The sequence below is a fragment of the Phaenicophaeus curvirostris genome, chromosome 22 (assembly GCF_032191515.1).
Source record: "Phaenicophaeus curvirostris isolate KB17595 chromosome 22, BPBGC_Pcur_1.0, whole genome shotgun sequence".
Lineage (NCBI taxonomy): Eukaryota > Metazoa > Chordata > Aves > Cuculiformes > Cuculidae > Phaenicophaeus > Phaenicophaeus curvirostris.
In genome coordinates, this window is record NC_091413.1 from 583,569 (window position 1) to 602,660 (window position 19,092).

Consider the following 19,092-nt stretch of genomic DNA (forward strand, 5'->3'; position numbering starts at 1 on the left):
TGGGGGGTCCTGGCTGCGGTCACGGCCCCTGCCGTCTGGCACGCGTGGTGAAATGCTGGCCAGGGGGCCGAGCACAAAGGGTGGCGAACGGAGCTTAGTGCAGCTGGTGGCTGGTCACCCGCGGTGTCCCTGGGGCTCAGCGCTGCGGCCAGCTCTGTTCAGTGGCTTCATCGATGGATAAGGGGATGGAGCTCCCTCAGTCGGTTTGCAGGTGTTGATCTGCCTGAGGGCAGGAGGGCTCTGCAGAGGGACCTGGCCACGCTGGGCCCATGGATGAGGCCGAGTGCCAGGTCTTGCACTTGGGTCACAATCACCCCCTGCAGTGCTCCAGGACTGGGGAAGAGTGTCAGGAAAGCTGCTTGGAGGAGAAGGACCTGGGGGTGTTTGTTGACGGCAGCTGAACATGAGCCAGCAGTGGCCTAGGTGGCCAATGGCTTCATGGCCTGCATCAGGAACAGTGTGGCCAGCAGGAGCAGGGAAGGGATCCTTCCCCTGTACTCGGCGCTGGGGAGGCCACACCTCAAATGCTGGGTCAGTTTTGGGTCCCTCACTACGAGAAGGGCACAAGATGCTGGAGTGCATCTCAGGAAGGGGTTAGAGCATGAGGAGCAGCTCAAGAACTGGGGGCTGTTCAGTCTGGAGGAGGCTGAGAGGAGACCTCATCGATCTACAACTACCTGAAAGGAGTCTCCTCCCTGGTAGCCAGTGACGGGACTGGCCTCAAGATGCACCATGGGAGATTTAGGTTGGATCTTAGGAACTTCTTCACTGAAAGAAAGGCTTCTCAGGCACTGGCAGGGGCTGCTCAGGGCAGCGGTTGAATCTCCAGCCCCAGAGGGGTTTAAAAGATGGGCAGATGTTCTTGGGACATGGTCTGGTGCTGGACTTAGCAGGACTGGATCGACAGTTGGACCGGGTGATATTAAGGGTCTTTTCCAACCGCAATTCTGTGATTCTCAGTCTGTCAGGGTGTCTCTCCAGGCATTGGCAGGGGTGCGCAGCCACAGATGTGCGCGTAGGTGTGGAGGTAAAGCTGTGCCTACACAGCTCTGTGTACCCATACATGTCCCCGTGTCTGTAATTTTTTCTATATGCGCAGGGAACACAGGAGCCCCCTCCCTGTCCCCACCCGTCCTGCTCCGGGCAGCGGGTGCTCCCGCAGCCCCCCCGGTGCCCGGGTCGGCACTGCCGGCAGCGGCGCCGCAGGCAGGGCAGAGGCGAGGGTCGGGGCGCAGGCTGGGGAACAGCTTCGTGTTGTCGGCCTCGTGGGCGTACAGCACCCGCTCGCACCCCCGCGCCCACCGCCTCCGGCAACACGGGGGGCGGCAGCGACGCATGCAAGGGCTCCCCATGCGGCACCCGCCGAGGGCAGGGCAGCTCGGGGCTCGCCCTCCCGCGCTCTCCCCGCCGCGGCCATCCCTGCGCTCCAGAGCCGCGTCGGGCGGCAGCGGTTCGATGGTCCGGGGCGGCGCGGGGGGGAGCGCTGGCTCTCGGCGCTCGCGGTGCAAACCACACTCTCCACTTTGCTCCAACAAAGCGTAAGCAAGCGAACGGGCGGCGAGGGCTGCGCGCTTGGGTGTGCGCTTAGGATCTGTAGTCCTTCTTGCTGTAGGGTTTGTTGCCCAGGATGCTATCGATCTCATGGACAATGGAAGACGACAGCTTTGGAAGGACCTGAAGGGGACAGAGGATGGTGCTGGGAGGTGGGAGGGTGCCGGCGGCACGCGGCTGTACCACGCTCGCCACCTCCACCCTGCCACCTTGATGCTCAAGCCCCAGCTTGCTGGCTGAGCGACCCAGTTATGGGAAGGGTGGGTCTGGCTCATTCCCTGCCTTCTCAACTCAGCAAAGCCTCTGCTCTGCTGCTCGTCTTCGGATCAAGCAAAGCTTGTAACCTTTGTCTCGAGTGAGGTTCACAACCTCCTTTTCTACCCCGTGCAGCAGCGAGCGCTGCAGAGCAGCCCGGTGCATTGCAGCACTGCAGCAGCAAAGCACAGGCACTTGCTGCCCTGTTAAAGCCCTGTGAGCAGCATCTGCTCGCCTTCCCGCGGCGAAGCCTCCCCCCGGCGCTGCCGAGGCGGGAGCACTGACCTGTATTGCTCCAATATTCTCCATCAGCTGGTCGGCGTTGGAGGCACCCAGCAAGACGGAGCTGACGCCCTCATTGCGCAGGCACCAGGCTGGGGCAGGAGGGAGAGCAGAGCCTGAGCGTGGCCCAGCCACCCCTGGTGTCCCCCGGCCCCCCAGTGTCCCCCGGCCTCTTACCGATGGCGAGCTGGGGCAGGGTGCAGCCCAGGCGTTCGGCAATGGCCTGCAGCTCCTTCAGCTTCGCCTGCTGCCGCCGGCCCTCCTCGCTCAGGATCTTGTCCTTCAGCCACTGGTAACCCTGGGGGGCAGGAGGGGGCTCAGAGTGGGGAAATGGGGGGATGGAGGAGTACTAGGACACCCCCAGACTCCCTGGGCTGTGGCTCCTGGACCTCCTGCTCCTAGGGGGACTCTGTGCTGCCGCTGGCCCCGCTCCCCCAGCTCTGTCCATCCCCGCGTGCCCCCCCGGCCCGACTCACCTTCAGTGAAGCGCGGGAGTAGGGGGGGATTCCCCCATCGTACTTCCCTGAGACGATGCCGCAGGCCAGTGGGGACCAGGTCATGGCTCCGACGCCTGCGGGCAGAGCGAAGCTGGGGCTGACGCTGCCACCCCCTTCCTCCCCAGCTCCTGCAGGGGCTGCAGTGCAGGGGCAGCCGGGGCTGCTGGGGGCTGGGATGGGACCCCCACCCCCTTACCTATCTTGTGGAAGAGCTCGGGGAGCTGCACCTCCACCTTCTCCCGCTGGAACATGTGGTACTCGGCCTGCTCGCAGATCGGCGGGATCAGGTTGAACTGCCGGGCCACTGAGTACGCTTCCTGCCGAAGAGCCGGGACCCTCAGCATCCCGCCGAGCCCCCGCTGCCCCCCCGGGTCCCTTGCCTGAAGCTCTGAGCAGCAGCCCCAAAGAATAATTAAGGCTGGAGCACATCTGTGAATGCCTGGCTCCCGCCAACTGCTGTCGAATTAAATCAGCGTCACCGGGGCTGCTCTGCCGCGGCCGCCCCCGTGCCCCTGGACCCCTACCATGATCTCCATGGAGCTCCAGCGCGAGGTCCCCCAGTACATTGCCATCCCCTGGTTGATGACGTGAGTCATGGCTCGCACCGTCTCTGCCGGGAGGGAAGGGGAGAGGGGCCGGTGGGGTTAGCGGGTGCCGCGCCGGCAGGAAGGGGGCAAGCATCTCACTCCCCAGCACCGGGGTGGGAGCTGGGTTGCGTCCGGAAGATGCTTTCGGAGGAGCAGGATGAGGACCAAGGGAGCAGCCATTCAGGATGTGCCAGGGATCAGAACCGACCCTCACATGCCGTCGGCGAGGCCGGGGCCCTCCTGGCACAGGGAGCAGCGCGAGGCTCCCGGCGCCTGCCCCGTGGGTACCGGCACCGCGGCTGGCGCCGCAGCACAGGGAAGGACCTGAAGCATCATGTGTGCTGAGACCCAGGGAGGGAGGGAGCCCCGGACCCCGAGCGAGGGGCGCGGGGGGGCTCGGGAGGAGCCGGCCCTGAGCCATGCGGGCTGGGGCCAAGCCAAGGCGCGCTCTGGCAGCCAAAGGTGGGCAGCAGGGGAGCGAGGGGCGCGAGGCTGGCCTGGCCAGGGCCGGAGCAGCTCCCTGGTGAGGAGGCGCTCTGCCACGGTGCCCAGCATGGCCCGGGGTGGCCAGGGAGCTGCCAGCGCTCAGCTTTTGCCCCTTTACTTGGTCTGAAGGGGTGGGGAGGTTCTGTTGCCGCTGCCTGTGCATTCTGTGGCGGGGTTTGCTCGGGGCAGGGGATGAGGATGGAAGTCACAGAGGAGGAGGATCTGCCCTGGGAACGCCGCGGGGGCGCAGCGGCCGGCGGGCAGGGTGTACCTTCTACGATGAAAGTCCTGGACTTGGAAGAGCTAAATGGGTGCCCTGGTGATAAAAGAGAGATTTACAGAGAGCAGAGTCGGCCGCTGCCAGCAGAGCAGAGCGAGCGGCTTGCCAGGACAGGGCAGCACCCGCTGCTGCGTCACCAGCCACCCGCGCCACGACCCGAGGTGGGGCCGGTGCCGGGGCGGGGCGGCAGAGCTTAACCGCGGCACGGGCTGGCCGTGGCGGCGGAGTAGCGGTTTCTGCTTGGGAAGGGAAAACGCCCTCGAAATAAAAGCCTGGCGCAAACCAACTGCGATGGTGATGAATGGCGGCAGGGAGGAGCGTGGCTCCGCGGCACGGCACCCACCTTCCATCGGCGTGTTGGGGTCGGGCCGGTTGGCGAACACCACGTCCACGTACTCCAGCTGCAGCCGCTCCAGCGATGCCTTCAGACCTGCGGCACGGACGGGAGCGTCAGGCGTTGCCAGGCTGTGTGCCACACGGCCTGTGCCGAGGCCAGCAGCTCCCGGCGAGCAGCCCTACCTTCTATGATGTGCTTTCGGGACAGGCCCCTCTCCGTCTCGGCCCTGGAAAAGGAAAAGTGGGTGAGAGCCTGGCACGCGCCAGCCCCTCCACCATGGTGCGGGCATGCTACCTACTTTCCTCCCCAGAAGATTTTAGTGGTGATGACCAGGCTGGACCGTCTGCAGGGAGAAAGAGAGAGTCACCAGCGGCACCTGCGAAGCCCCAGGCGCGATGCCTGCTCCCTCTGCCCACTCGCCTGCCCTCCCGGGGCCGCGCCACCCGCTCTCCCCAGCCCATCGGCACCGCGGTGACTGTTTGCTGCATAGGGATGAAGCCTGGCTTACCTCCACCCTTTCTTCTTGATGATGTTCCCCAGCACCACCTCGGCCCTGCGAGGGAAGGGAATGTCAGGCTCCTTGGGGAGCCCTGGCCAATGGCAAGGGACACCCGATGGCCACGGGGACAGCGGTTGCCGTGCTGCCTCCGGGCACTGTGGCCTGGATGCCACTGCAGCTCACCGTGCGGCTGCCTGGCTGTGCCGGTGTGGCACGGCCAGTGCAGAGCCACACGAGCTGTCACTCCCTATGAGCAACTGCTCGCAGCCCCGTCCTGGCTTTGCAGCCAGTAAACCAAAGAGGCTCCCAGTGCCGCCAGCGTTCAGAGATGCTGGAGCCTGGGGCACAGGATGAGGCCCCTTGTGGTGCTGCCGAAGTGCGGTACGTACTTGCCGGCAGCGTAGACTTCTGCCGTGTCGAAGAGATTAATGCCGTTGTCATAGGCCAAAGTCATCAGCTGCTCCGCCATCTGTGAGGGGAGAGTGGGGAGGGTCGGTGGCGGGGGCGGCCGAGAGCCGGAGCGCCATGTGCAGCGAGGCAGCCCCGTGGCCGCGCCGGCCCCATTTGCTCTGTGCTTTGCTCGGGGAGGGATGTGTGAGGGGTGCGAGCCTTACCTCGTCTGTGATTTGTCCTCCGAAAGTCACCCATGTCCCTGCAGAGGAGAGGGTGCACGCATGGTGAGCACCAAACCTGCCTCCCTGCGCCCCCTGCCACCCTCCCCAGCTCCCGGCACTCAGGGGCCACAGCCGGCCCCTCCGCGTGCGCCGCGGTGCTCCCGGCACAGCCCGGTCGCTTCCGATCACGGTCGAGGAGAGAAAGAGAAAATAATGTGACAATTTCTGGGCTGCGTCTCAAAGCGCCGCCGGGCGAAGGGAAACCCTTTCCTGCCCTTCGTAAAGCCGAGCTGGAGCAGGTGAGTGCCACCCTCGCCAGGGACAGAGGGGACGCGGCGGTCCCGGCACTTACCCAGGCCCAGGCAGGACACGCGCAGCCCAGACTTCCCGAGGTTCCTGGAAGACAGAGATTCGTCAGGGAAGCCACCACGTGCACCCATGGCGATCCCTGCTCCCCAACCCCATCCCTGGGTCAGTCCCGCAGCGAGGGTACCGACCGTAAGGGACTGAAAAGCCACCCCGCGGCTTGCCGGCAGCACAGCCGGCACTGGCGCAGCGGGCAGTGACCTCGTTAACGCGGCTCCCTGTGACGAGGCCGGGGTGTCCAGGCCCCCTGATGGCACCGTCGGTGCTGGGGGACGGGGCTGGAGTGTCCCACCCATGGCACGAGTTGTGCCCGTTCTCTGCGGCACAGGGAGCGAGGGCGTCCCGGAGAAATGGGGCAGCCCTGGCACCGGGGCCGGCACAAGGAGTGGGAAACAGCTTTGGGGCCGGGCTGGCAGACGCCTTCGCCCTGGTGATGGAGAGCCAGTTCTCGTTAAAAATGACAAAGGCTCGAGCAATGAGTGTTAAAATAAATAAAGTGTAGGTGAGCCGCGGCAGCTCGCCCGCGCGGGTGTCGCGTAGCAACCGGGAGGCACCGCCACCGCCGGCACCGTGGCACGGGGAGCAGCCATGGCCCCACGGCACCGACTCGGGGCATCTCCCTTCCGCGCCGCCGCGTTATTGCCCAACATCTGGAGGCACGGGCTCTCCCCCCAGCCCCACGTTATTTTTAGAGCATTTTGTGGCACAGAGAGGAGGAGGGGATGGCACCAGCCCTGCCAGGGCTCCTCTGGGCCGGTGGGCGCCCATTGCTGTTCCCAGCCATCCTGACCCCTCTGTCTGCACCGAGCATCCCCCTGTGCCACCGTCTCCCCCGCAGCCACCGCTGGGGACCCCTGAGCTGGTCACCCACCTGCTTTGGAGGGGGACATGACTGTGGGGCACCAGTCCCAAGCCAAGGGATGCCGCCCCGCATGGCCCCAGCGCTGCCACCCCAGGAGTCGGCATTGGAGAGCGGGATGGGGACACCCTGATCCTTCCCCAGTGCCTGGCGAGGGATGCGGCTGATCCGGGCAGGGATGGGGTGACGATGGCCTCGCACACGGCCGCCCCGATGTGCTGTGAGCCCAATGGCCGCGTGTCCAGGCTGCGGCGGGGGCATGCAGCGGACGACGGATGGACCGCAATGTGCCTGCTCATCCTAGAGAGCCCCCAGCCCCACAGGTGCCCGCTTGCCCCCCGGTGCTCTGAGCCAGGGACGTAGAGTGCAGAGACCCCATGGGCGCTGCCTGAGGGGGCACAACGTGCACACAGTGCCCTCCGTTTCCAAACCCACCGAGGTCTGGATCCCGGATTAGAGCCCCGTGTGCGCTTCGCAGGGCGGTTGAGTCTCCAGCAGTGCCGTAACGATGCCATGGCAGCTCACGGATTAACGCGCGCCGTGACTCGCAGACCCCCCCGGCTCGCAGCCCGCTCAGCACAGCAGGCGCTGGGGATCCTATTAATCCTCTCCCACATTTTAGGGTCCCTTTCCCCCTGCCATTGCCCTGGTTTTAGGTGAGGCTGGATCAAAGAGGTGAGGAGCGAACGGCGAGGAAGGCGGCAGTGGTGCATGGTCAGCACTTTTAGCGCTGAGAAGCCTCCAGAGCAGGACACAAGCCACGGATTAGGAGAGAGCGGCACAGCCGCCCCTCCGGATCCCCCCGCCGCCTCCGGAGGAACAGAGAAAGCAGCCGAGCAGGCAGCGAATCCGCCACCCGAGCAACGCGCCCGTCTCCTACCGGTATTTCATCCCCGGCTGCTTGACGCTGGACTCGCTGGAGGAGGGGGCGTTCTGCACCGAGAGCTGCCCCAGGCTGCGGGCCACCATGGCCACGGCGCGGAACTTGCCGCGGGTGCCCAGGCTGGGGCTGCCGGCATTCTGGCGGTTGAGGCGATCCTCCGCGCTCCGGCTCTTGATGCTGTGCTCGGAGCACACAAAGGAGACCTGCATGCTGCTCCGGCGGGCAGCCGTGCCAGCTGCCTAAATTTAGCCGGCGCCCCGGGCGAGGCGGGAGCTCCTCCCGCGCGCCCACGCGACGCTGCTCCGCCAACGTGACGGTGGGGGGCTGCGAGGCGGCGGGCGCGGAGCCGGCTCCCGGCAACCCTCCTGCCCTCAATATTTGATGAGCGCAGGCAGCGAGCGACGCTGGGGCAGGTGGGGGGCAGGAGGGATGCGCCGCAGCGGGGACCCCAGCGTGACGCTTCCCAACAGCCCTCGTTTGGGGTCTCTCGCCTCCCTTTGGCTGCGCATCCCTCCTCCCGAGCAAAAATCTCCCGGCGGAGCCCTCGCACATCGCCAAATCTAGGATTCCAGGGGCAGAGAGTGCAGGGGGTGGAAGATGCTGCTGGCTCACCAGGGCTGGATCCCGGGCGTTTGCCAAAACTGGACCAGTTGCCAACCCATCGCGGCCACGGCCCCAGCAGCGCCTCCCCCAGATTTCACCCAGTGTGACCCAAGACGATGGAGGCGAAACCCAGCCCAGCGCCTCCTGATGAAGCAGGGGCGCAAGCTACGGCATCGGTTTGAGGCTGGGGTCGTGTGCCGGCTGCCAGTGCCGCCCGTGCCCCTGGGTAAGGAACACAGAGCGGGGCTGGGGCTTGGCTTCTGGGGGAAATGATGCCTGTTCAGCCCCAGCGCAATGAGAATTCTTGTAATCTCCTCCACTTCCCTCTGCCGCAAAGCTTCTTAGCCGGGTAATCCGGCCGGTGGCAGCACAGGGGGCACCGGCAGCTCCCCAGCCCCCGAGATCTGGGGGGCAGCGGGCCAACGCCCACAGGAGCCGTGCTGGGGGTGCCGCACCAGCGCCCATCAATAAATAACCACCCCATCAATATTAGATGGGCTCCTGCCACCGCAGAAATGTTACCTCTGCCACGGCGAGCGCAGGGGAACCTGACCTGCGGTGCAGCACAGCGCGGCAGGAACCAGCAGAGCCTCCGGCCCCCCCGAGGCCTTCCCAGCAGCCCAGAGCCCACCCCCCGTGCCCACGTTTTCCAGGGTGAGCAGCCGCCGTCCCTTCACGCCACCCGCGGTTCTGGGGAAAGTGGGGAAACCAGTCCCGTGTCCTTGGAGCACCCACGTCCTCCTCGCACGGTGGGTAACGAGAAGGACAAAAGTCAGCTGAGATCCTGATGCACCTCGCGCTGTGCCTGGCACCGCATGCAAAATTAATGCGGCGGCAGCTGTGCCCGGAGCACTCATCGCGGGGAGAGCGTCGCTGTCGCTGGCTGCTCTCGCCGCCCGGTGCGTGTTTGCACTCACAACTTCCTAACAGCCACAAGGAAAACCAGGTGAGAAGCTCAAAAACCCTCGCGCTGCCACGAGGCCGCGGTGCCGCCTCTCCTGCACGCGCAGCATGAGATCGCCGTTTGTGCCGAGGCTTCCTCTGGCCTCACGCGGCGCTGCCTTACCTGTACCCCATGCCGGTGGCGCAGGCGGTGCTGTCGGCCAGCGAGAGCCCATGCATCCGCAGGAATTCCTCCAGCGTCTTCGCCCGCGCCGCCGCCCGCACGTCCCGCAGGCGCCGCAGCTCCAGCCCGTCCGCTGGCCGGGGCGCAGGGGGCAGCCCCCACTCGGGCGGGGGCCGGCTGGCCACGCTGCGCAGGCTCTCGCTGTACGTCATGGAGAGCATCCCGCCGCCCCGGCACGGGCTCTGCGGGCCGGCGACGCTACGGAGAGAGCTGGGAAAGCGCCCCGCTACGATGCCGGGCTCTGCCGACGCTCATGGTGGAGCCGTGCCCGCGCCACGATGCCGGAGCCCTGGTGGCACCCGCCCTCGCAGGGACCCGCGGCGAGTCTGTGTCGCTGGGAGGGGACAGAAGGGACCCTGCCAAGCCAGCGCTTCAGCGACGAAAAGCCGAGGTGGAGGAGCGGGAGAGCAAAAGGGCTGGCAAGGGCGGCAGGGAAGGGACGCGGTGCTGCCCACGGCTGGGCGGTGATGGCCGGGGCTGCCCTGAGCTGGGCGAGCTGCTGCAGCCTGGCACATGCACACGCGGTGCTGCCTCCACACCCGCTCCCGGTCTGCATCTGCGCTGAACACGACGACCCCAGGAGCTGCGCTGGGCTGTGCCGTGGCACCAGTGCTGCCAGTGAGCATCCAGCCCCGTGTGCGCTGGAGAGAGGGGCGGTCAGGATGGGAAAGGAGGCGGTGTGGCTCACCGGGGCTGTGGGTGCTTGCTGGTGGGTGCCGTGCCTGCGGCAGGCTGCCGCAACCCGCACCACCAGCCAACACCTTCCCCGCAGCCCCGGCAGCGACCTCACAGCCAGTGCGGGCTGCCGAAAATAGCCTGCCGCAGCCGGGCTCCTCACCCGCCGGCAGCACCCACCGCCTCTCCAGTGGCGGCACCAGCGCCGCCTTCCCTGCTGCTCTGCAGTGCCCCTGGCACTCAGGGTCTGAAGGGAGCGGAGACTGGGGCCAAAACCATGGCACCGGTGCCGAAGCGGCTGCTGGGAGCATGCCGCACCGGCATCAGGCTCCGGCCAAGCTCCCCGTGGTGGTTTTTTCTTTCCCTGCAAAGCTCAAATTTATGTGGTAGGAGCCAAATGAGAAGGGCACGTCCTGTCGAGGTGTGACCTCAGGGGAAAAGGAGAAAGCCCAGCAGATCCAGAGCAGCAGCCAGCGAGAGGCGACCAAAGCCAGGAGACTCAGGCTTGGGTACGCAGGGTGACATGCAAAGGGGACCCAGAAAAGGGACCCCTCTCCTGTGGCAAAGCCATGCTGGACCTTGGCCACCAGCCTCCTCTTCCTGCCGTGCCTCAAAGCCAGAGTCTGGAGGTGGCACTGTCGGCACCAGCCCTTCTCCGCGGGCAGTGATTTTAATTAGGGCAGCGCCGGTGGCTCCCGCTGGGCGTGTGCACAGCACCCAGCCCTGGTGGGACCCCTGGGAAAAGCCCACGCCAGCTGCACCGCTGCCCTACGGCTTCACCATGCTGCACTGATGTGGCTGCAAGAGCAGCCAGGGAGTTTGGTCCGAGCTGCTCTGAGGATCTGGGCAGGAACCCACCGGCTGCCTCATCGTGACACCTCCCTGACGTTCGGCTGAGCGAGGTTGTGGGGCGGCAGGGAGAGCGCGGGCAGCAGGGTCACCCACTCTCCATTCGTTAGCCGGAATCCCAACACTGCCCAAGGGACGTGGGGCGACGGGGCTGCAGGAGCGGCCAAAGCCCAAGCGGGTGAGGCTGTTTTGCAGGGAAGCAGCAGGGACGGGGATCGGGTGTGGGCTCTGTGGGATAATGGGGGACCATCAGCCTGCGCTGGGGGCACAACAAGTGGGAGGCAGCCAGGTACACAGCGCAGCGGCTTGGAAAGGCGTCTCTCTGGCTTTGCCAAGCTGGGAAATGGTGGGCGACCAACAGACTAAAACCAAAGACCCCGAGCCCCCAAAGCAGCGATTCCCAAGCCGCCCCATGCAGAGCATCCTCCCCACCGTCCGTGCCCATCCCCGCTTGCCGCCCGCGCCGACTCACCCACACGCTGGGGATGCTGCTTATCAACGGCGGAGCTGGGGCTGCCCCGGGGCAGATATAAGAGACGCGCGGCTGTCAGGTTTTTATGCGTTAGGGGAGTGTCGGCGCTTGGCATCCAAAGCCCTTGGCGGTGGTGTCGGGCCCCCCCAGCGCCCAGCTTTCTCACCGCGCTCCATTAGCCCTATTAGGGGATTTTCTTCCCCGCGAAGGGGACCTAAATTATTCATGGCTGCTTCGCTAAAAGCCCGGGGATGCGCAGCTGCTTCATCAACGCTGGCATCGCTGCTGCTGCCCGCAGCCGACCCTCGCCCCGCAGCGACAGGTCCCGCGCCATCGGCACACGGCCAGTGGGGCTGGATTGGGGAGCGGACGCAGCCCTCCCGCGGTCCCCACGGCGGCGCGGTCGGAGCAGGGCTACGGCAGGACCGAAACACTATGGCAGGAGCGCCAAAACGGGGCCGAGTGACAGACACCATCAGGCGAGGCAGCTCCCACCGCTCCGCCTCGGGTGCCTCTCACACCACATGCGCCCAGGTTTAGGTGCGTGGCACCAAAACCCACCTGTGGCTGGGGCTCGGCAGTGCTGGTGGCAGCACCGCACCAGGACAGGCATGGTTGCATTGCCACCAAGCCACCCCAGTGCTGGGCACGCGCTCCTTGTCCCACCGTGTGTGGGGATGGGCTGGGGCAGAGCTGCCACGGCCCTGGCAGTGCTGATGTGGCCGCTGGCACGCTGTGCAGGGAAAAGTGCCACCTTCATTTCAGATGGAAAAAGCATGCTGGGGGGTGGGGGAGTGTTGCCTTCTCTACCACTTAATGACGCTTCTCTTAATGGAAGGAGCAGCGGAGCAGCTGGCTGCGTTCCTGCAGCTGCTCTTGGGAAAAGCCAGCAGGCTCTTCCCGGCGCAGCATCAGTGCGGGATGCTCCCACTGAGCCGAGCCGAGCCCAGTGCCCCCACGGTGCCCGCCTACCAGTATCCCACCAGCCACGCTCTGACCGCGCTCTGACCAGGTTCCGCTGCACAGGGAGCCCAGCGACCCGGCCGCACCAAACCCACGAGAAGGCGAAGACGTGGTGCCATGCCAGTGATGCCCACCTTGTACAGAGGGACCCCTGCCCAGCAACTCCTGCCGGCAGCACCGCCCCGGCAGCACCGTGGGTGTAGGCAGGGGCTGCCAGGGCTTTGGCCGCGTCCGCTTGCCGGGAGGGATTTTGGGGAGGGGGAGAGGCTGGGTTACCTGTAGAACTGGAGCTGGCGCTTGGGGCTCCCGTATCTCGCGCTTCCGACAGCAAAAGGAGAAAGAAGAAAGATGCCACAAACCCCATTAGAAAGGTGGAGTGGGACTGAGTGGCAGAGCTGGCGGCCGCGGGCAGGATCAGTGGTGCCAGCCTGTGCTGCTCTGCAGGGGCACCCGCACGCGCCCCGAGAGGAACCCCCTCTGCCCAGAACAGGCACCAGCGCCCAAAATGCTGCCACCATCTGGTTTTTGTGCTCCTGAGAGTTTTTGCACTGTGTGCTGTGGTGGGTTTGGGGTGCCAAGGTGGGTTTGGGGTGCTGGGATGGGTTTGGAGTGCTGTGGCACCCACTGAGGTCGCAGCCCCGCTGAGCCCCCTCTGCCCTTACCTGTAAATCATCCCGGGGGAGCCCGTCTGCCGCAGCGAGAGTCGCGCTGGGGAGTCAGTGGTGGATTCGGGATACATGGAGCCAGCCTGGGCTCCCCGGAGCCGCTCGCTGCCTCACCCCTGCCACGGGGGAAGAGAAAAAGAGGAAGAAATGGGTGTTTTTTGGGGCGCACGCATGACGGTGCTTCCTGTTGCTGAAGCCGGATGGGTGTGTGGCACGGGCAGCGGCAGGCACGACACAGCACCCTGACCCGCCGCAGATCCCAAACCCGTCCCGTCCCTATGCCGATGACTCCCCAAACTTCTGGGGCTCCTGGAGAGGGCAGAGCGGGGCTGGCTGCTGACCCCCTTGTGGATCCCTCGCTGCCCACCGGAGCCAAGCAGGACACACCAGCCACACCACGGGGAGCAGAGCTGCAGCTGCAAGGCACTGACCCGACCCACGCTGCCAAGGTCTTATGACACATCAGAAAATGGTAAAGAAACAGGGGCCTGAGAAACTGTCCGTTTTGTTGGTGTTCAGCGCTACAGCTGCCCCCAGAGGCTGCCTCCGCGAGGGATGAGCCAAGGAGAGGCGAAGAGCTTGGCTTTGCCCGCAGCCCGCATGAGCTCTGGGGGAAAGGGGAGCGTGTCCCGGGCACCCTGTCCCCATCCTGTCCCCATCTCCATCCCTGTGCCAGGGGCAGCTGGGAGCCGTGCTCCTGCTCCCTATCCAATATCACAGAAAACCGCAATGCCTGCCTACAGAACTGGGGCTCATTTTTCAATTTGACCCATCTTTCCTCAGGCCCATGTCATCTTTATGCTGCAGGTCACGAGCTGCTTTTTTTGGAGAGGACTGAGAGATCTCCGTGCTCCTGGGCACAGTGAGTGCGTGGCCCCGCACAGCGTGCTCATGTCCTGGCACGCATCCCGCCTGCATCCCAACAGGGCATGCCTGCAGCCTGCATCTCTCCGGCATCCTGCATCCCTCTCACTTCCCTTCTGCATCCCGGCATAGCGTGCCTATATCCCGCACCTCTCCCGCACCCCGCATCCTTCCTGCACCCCGGTACAGTGTGCCTGCGCCCCGCATCCCTCCTGCATCCCGCATCCCGCATCCCGCATCCTGGCACGGTGTGCCTGCATCCTGGCGCAGCCCCTGCAGCCCACGCGGCCCAATGGCAGCGGCTGCGGCAGCCGAGCCCGTCCCCGCAGAGCCTCCCCCGCGCCCGCTGTGGCCCCTGGCCCCACCGTGGCCCCCGGCGCAGAGACCCACATCCCTCCTCCCCCGGGCACCGCAGGACCCCCACTGCTTTTGGAGATGGGGCTCAATAAATCCAGGTTTGTATCTGAGAGGGCAGGAGGGAGCTGCTCCCCCCCACTTCCCAAGAGGACCCCGCTAAGCCCCCAAACCATTGTGACCCCCGGCTTCTCCCGGGGGCTGCTCGAGTGCCCGCGGGGTCAGCAGTGGCTGCTGGCTGGGCACGTTCCCGCGAGCTGCCGCGTGCCCACCCAGCGTCACTTAATTAGAGGCAGCGTAACGAAGCTGAAGCGAGCCGGGGGGATGCCTGCGGGAGGGACAGCCAGACCCCCCCCAACGCAGCCATGCGGGTTCCTCGCCTGTGCTGATGCAAACACAGAACCAAACTCAGTGTGGGGCTCGGGGCTGGCACTGTTTACGCATCCCAGGGATCTGTGCTGCCCCGAGCTCAGCTCGATGCGGTTTTCAGCGGGACCCGGCACCCCTCATCCATCGCCCCGTGGCAATGCCGGGGCACCCAGCGCGGCGGCCGGCAAGTTGCCAGCAGCATTTGAGGAACTTTGCCGGGAAGCGTTGCTGGACGCTGGCACTTGGAACCGGGCTCTGCATCCTGAGACCAGAGCATCCCACCCCGGCGGCCAACCCCACACTTTTGCCCCTCGGAGCCAAAGGTGCTGCCGGAGCCCGGTCTCCTTGGCGCGGGCAGCTTGGTGCCCCCCAAGCCCACTCCTGCGCCGTGAGTCCGAACAGCGGGAGTTCCTGCAGGGCGAGGCACCCCAAGAGAAGGGTTTTCTCCTGCGGGATGTGCCTGGGGCCCGGGTGTGAGGGGTGCCCCAAAAGCCTCTGCTCCCACCTGCCCCCCTTCTCCATCCCCATCCCTGGCTGGCATGATGGGGCAGGAGAACGCCGGCACCGAGACCCTGTGAGAATTTATGGCTGGGAAGCCCCTGGGAGCTGAAGCTCTGCCGGGCCAGCCCAGGGATGGTCTGCAGACCATGGCCCCCCCCAGACGCTGCTGCTGGAGCAAGAGGAGATGAAACTGCGCCTGGAATAGATTTGAATGTCGGGGTGAAGCCTCCTCACCCACTGCTGAGCCTCTGGGGTGGCGGGAACAGCAGGACCCCTGTCCCGGTACCCCAGGGTCCTTCCCGACGCTCAGGCGAGGGGTGCAGGGCAGACAGCACCGAGCATCTCCCCACTCCAGGTACCTGCTCTGGTATTTCTTGCCGTTTTCACCCGGTTTGCCATCAGCACCCTCAGCCAACGCTCCCCCCACGCACCGCAGGAAAGGTGACTTTAGCACAATTCCTCACGCTGCCCTGCTCTGCCTTCTAAATGCCTCTCACCCCGGTGCCGTCACCTCTCTCCTGCCCCGCTCCCAGCAGGCAGCACCGGTGCTGCAGGGATGCGCAGAGCAGCAGCCGTGCCCCTTCCCCGCTGCTGCAGCGCGGCGTTCCCCGGCGTGGCCGGTGGCTCCGGCGTGTTTACAATCTGGTCACCGAGCCAGCGAACACGGCAGGCGTTGGAGATGGAGCTGCGACATGCGAGGTCGCCTGCGATCGTGCTGAAGCGCAGGCACCGGGTGCCGCTCCGCTGCCAGAGTCAATGACACAGCCCGAAACTGCAGGCGACGCAGCAGATGGGGTTGTGTCTGCTTCACCTTCACGTACGCTGGGACAAGAGCATGGGGTCCATCGCGCTGCCCAGCACCCGCGGGTCCCCGATGCGCAGCTCTCGCCCCGCTCCCTGCTGCGCTGCGGCTGCCAGACAAACACAGCTGAGCTGCAGCCGCAGCAGCAGGACCTGCCGGCAGCACCGACCACCCCAGCACGGCACTTACCTGGCTCCGGTGCTCAGATTGAGATGCGCAGTCAGGAGACAAAAAAACTGGGATAAAAACCCGGCTGCCGGCAGAGCTGGAGGCTCTGCCACGTTCGGGAAGCGGCGCTGATGCGGCGCAGCCGTGACAGCCGGAGGCAAACACAGCAGGTGCTGGTTCCTACCCCATTCCTGCTCCGTCCCTGGGAAAAGGCGTTTGGCAGAGGAGAGGGAGCCGAGCGCGTGGCACCCCGGGATGCGGCAGCACCAGAGATGCTGCAGAGCCGTCCTTGCCGCTCGCGCGTCCTGACTCGGCAAGTTTGGCTGGCGGTGGCGTGTGGCCGTGGTGGCGCGTGGCCGCGGTGGCGTGTGGCCGTGGTGGCGTGTGGCCGCGGTGGCGTGCATCCCAATCCCACTAGAGCCTTAACCGTGTCGGTGCCACGGCCCAGCGCCGGCGGCACGCGTGGGCGAGCGAGCGGCTGCCACGCGCGAGAGGAGGCTGCGGAGGAGTCCGGGGCCGGATGCTTCCATCACCGGATGCCTTCAAATTGTGCCAAGCGTCTTCCTTAAGAAACAAACCACGGGTGGCTGCAGGCGATGCTGCAGGGCTGCCGCGCAGCTCTGGGGCTCTCCGGGCGCTGCGTCCCACCGGCTGCCGCCCGTCCTCGGCCACACACGCCAATCGCGCCTTCTCAGGGCATCTCGGGCAAGGAGCCCACCCTGGTACCTGGAGCAGGCTGGCCCTGGCAGCAGCCCAGCACTGTAATCCTGGAGCGGTGACAGCACCGCTGTGGCTGGCACTTGGATTTAACAGGAAAACCAGGGGGCCAAGCCAGCAAAAAGGGGTCAGGGTTTTGCAGACGCACAGCGCGGCTTTTTCCATTTATAAATTAGGAAACCCCTGTCCCTCTCCACCCGCCGAGGCCCGCTCAGCTTCACCGCGGCATCCTGCCAGCTCCTGTGCCCTCCCGGCGCGGTGATGCCAGCGCCGGGGCCAGCAGGCGCGCTGCCCGCTCCGAACCGCGCCGGCACTGCCCTCGACCTGCCTCGCACCACCTGGACATCACACCTACGGGCCAAGAGAGGAGAAGCCCCACTGCCTTCCTCCTTCACCACCACCTCCTCCTCCTCCTCCTCATAATAATAATAATAATAATAATAATAATAGAAGCTGGTCCTGCGTGTCTCCCATTAGCAGCTGCGAGCAGAGGTGTTTCCAGTTATATCTATTATAGAATCACAGACTCCTGGAATGGTTTGGGTGGGAAGGGACCTCCAAGTCCCACACCTCCCACTGGATCAGGGCCTCCAGGCCCTCCAGGGATGGAGCAGCCACGACTTCTCGGGGCGGCCTGGCCCAGGGCCTCCCCACCTGCTCAGCAAACCATCGACCCCTACGATCTCATCTCAATCTCTCCTCTTTCAGCCCAAAACCACATCACCCTGATAAATACATTGCCCAGCACTGGCCACGGCTCACACCGCGGCTGCCAGCAGCGCTTCTGGGGGAAACCTGTGGTGCTGTGGCCTCTCCTTGCAGTGGCACCGAGCTCGGGCTCTGCTCTCCCACCCCGCAGCCCCCACCACGACCAGAGCCCCCGGTGCCCCCGTGAATGGTACTGGGATGCCAGTTTAACCACGACGGACGGGGAGCAGAGGCCGGAGAGGGCCTCACCAGCCAGAGGAACGCACACCTTTGGGTCAGAACACAGAGATTTGAGCCTGAAGGGTTCTGGGGTTCCTTGGAGAGCCCTGGGGAGCGCTGGCAGCGGCTGGGGTGCCGACGGGGAACGCTTCGGGAGAGGGGTCCTCCTTTCCGAGAGCCCTGCGTGTCACTGCGGTCAGCGGGGCCTGCTGTCGGAGACACACCGACCTGTCCCTGCTGTGAGCCACCCCAGCTCTGATTTGGGGGAGAACACCCCCCACATGTCCCTTGTTCCCGTCACGCCGCAGGGCTGGGGCTGAGCTGCCCGCGGCGATGCCAACGGCGGCCCTGGCACCCCGGGAGGCGGCGGGGGGGGAGACGGACCTGGGGCTGCGGGCGAGGGGGCCGCGAGGGGGCCGGGAAGGGCAGAGGCCTGTGGGAGCAGGAGGGGACCCGGCCCCGCGCTGCATCCCAGGTGGCACCCTGCATGGATGCTGCGCCCTGCATCCCGCATCCCGCACTGCATCCCGCATCCCGCACTGCATCCCACACTGCATCCCGCATCCCGCACTGCATCCCACACTGCATCCCGCATCCAGGGCTGCATCCTGCACTGCAACCCGCATCCACGGCTGCATCCTGCATTGTATCCCGCATCCAGGGCTGCATCCTGCATTGCATCCCACACTGCATCCCGCATCCAGGGCTGCATCCCGCATTGTATCCTGCATCTGAAGCTGCATCCCGCATCTGAGGCTGCATCCCGCATTGCATCCCGCATCCGAGGTTGCATCCTGCATTGCATCCCGCACGGCATCCCGCATCCGAGGTTGCATCCTGCATTGCATCCCGCACGGCATCCCGCATCCAGGGCTGCATCCCGCACCCCGCGCTGCCCCCTCCCCTCCCCTCCCGCCCCCCCCCCGGTTCCCGCCGCTCCCCCCGCACCTGCCCGGCGCGCGCCGCTCCCTCGCTCGGCCGCGGCGCCCTCGTGGGGGGCCGGCCCCGCCCCGCCCCGCCCCCGCGCGCTCCCATTGGCCCCGCCCCTCCCCGCCCCGCGCTCCCATTGGCCGCGCCCCGCCCCGCCCCGCTCTCCCATTGGCCGCGCCGCGCGCCGCTCCCGCCGGACGCAACCCAAGGGGCCACGCTCGCTCCCCATTGGCCGCGCCGAGGGGGCGGGGCCTCACTCGGGACACGCCCCCCGCGGTGCGGCACCATCGCCCTAGTAACCCGATGCCGGGCCGGGCGCTACCACCCGCGCGGGGGGCAGGGGGGGTGGGCGGCCTCCGCCATCGCCGCGGGCTCCGCCGCCCCGCCGCGCCCCGCCGGCCCCGACACCGCCCCGCAGATCCCGATCAAGTCTTCCCGCCGGCGGGGCGGCGCGGGGCGCGGGCGGCGCGGCGGCGAGCGGCGGCGGCGCGGATGTGGGCGTGTGTCCCCCCCCTGGGCGGGGCGCAGGTGGTCGCGCCCGAGGGTATGGCGGCGGCGCGGGGAGCGGCGCGGAGCGCTTGGGAGGGAGGGGGAGGCTGTGTCCGTCTGTC

At 66.3% G+C, this 19,092-nt stretch overlaps 1 protein-coding gene across 3 annotated transcripts; it reads right to left on the reverse strand.

Annotated features, from left to right (window-relative positions):
- Window positions 1-1,189: 1,189 nt before the first annotated feature.
- Window positions 1,190-18,573, reverse strand: KCNAB2 (potassium voltage-gated channel subfamily A regulatory beta subunit 2). 3 transcript variants are annotated; one of them, XM_069874613.1, is made up of 16 exons: window positions 18,500-18,573; window positions 12,847-12,965; window positions 12,461-12,502; window positions 5,741-5,784; window positions 5,389-5,426; window positions 5,164-5,243; window positions 4,784-4,828; window positions 4,574-4,618; window positions 4,458-4,501; window positions 4,282-4,368; window positions 3,110-3,195; window positions 2,782-2,902; window positions 2,565-2,659; window positions 2,266-2,386; window positions 2,092-2,180; window positions 1,192-1,674 (listed from the first exon to the last, which is right to left on the reverse strand). In XM_069874613.1, exons 2-16 carry the CDS (start codon window positions 12,921-12,923, stop codon window positions 1,585-1,587), a joined length of 1,104 nt encoding a protein of 367 aa, XP_069730714.1. In that variant the 5' UTR covers window positions 12,924-12,965; window positions 18,500-18,573; the 3' UTR covers window positions 1,192-1,584. The 3 variants fall into 3 exon arrangements, with proteins under 3 accessions (XP_069730713.1, XP_069730714.1, XP_069730715.1); XM_069874614.1 differs by lacking the exon at window positions 12,461-12,502; XM_069874612.1 differs by lacking the exons at window positions 12,461-12,502; window positions 12,847-12,965; window positions 18,500-18,573 and adding an exon at window positions 7,494-7,771 and having other exon boundaries at window positions 1,190-1,674.
- Window positions 18,574-19,092: the final 519 nt, after the last annotated feature.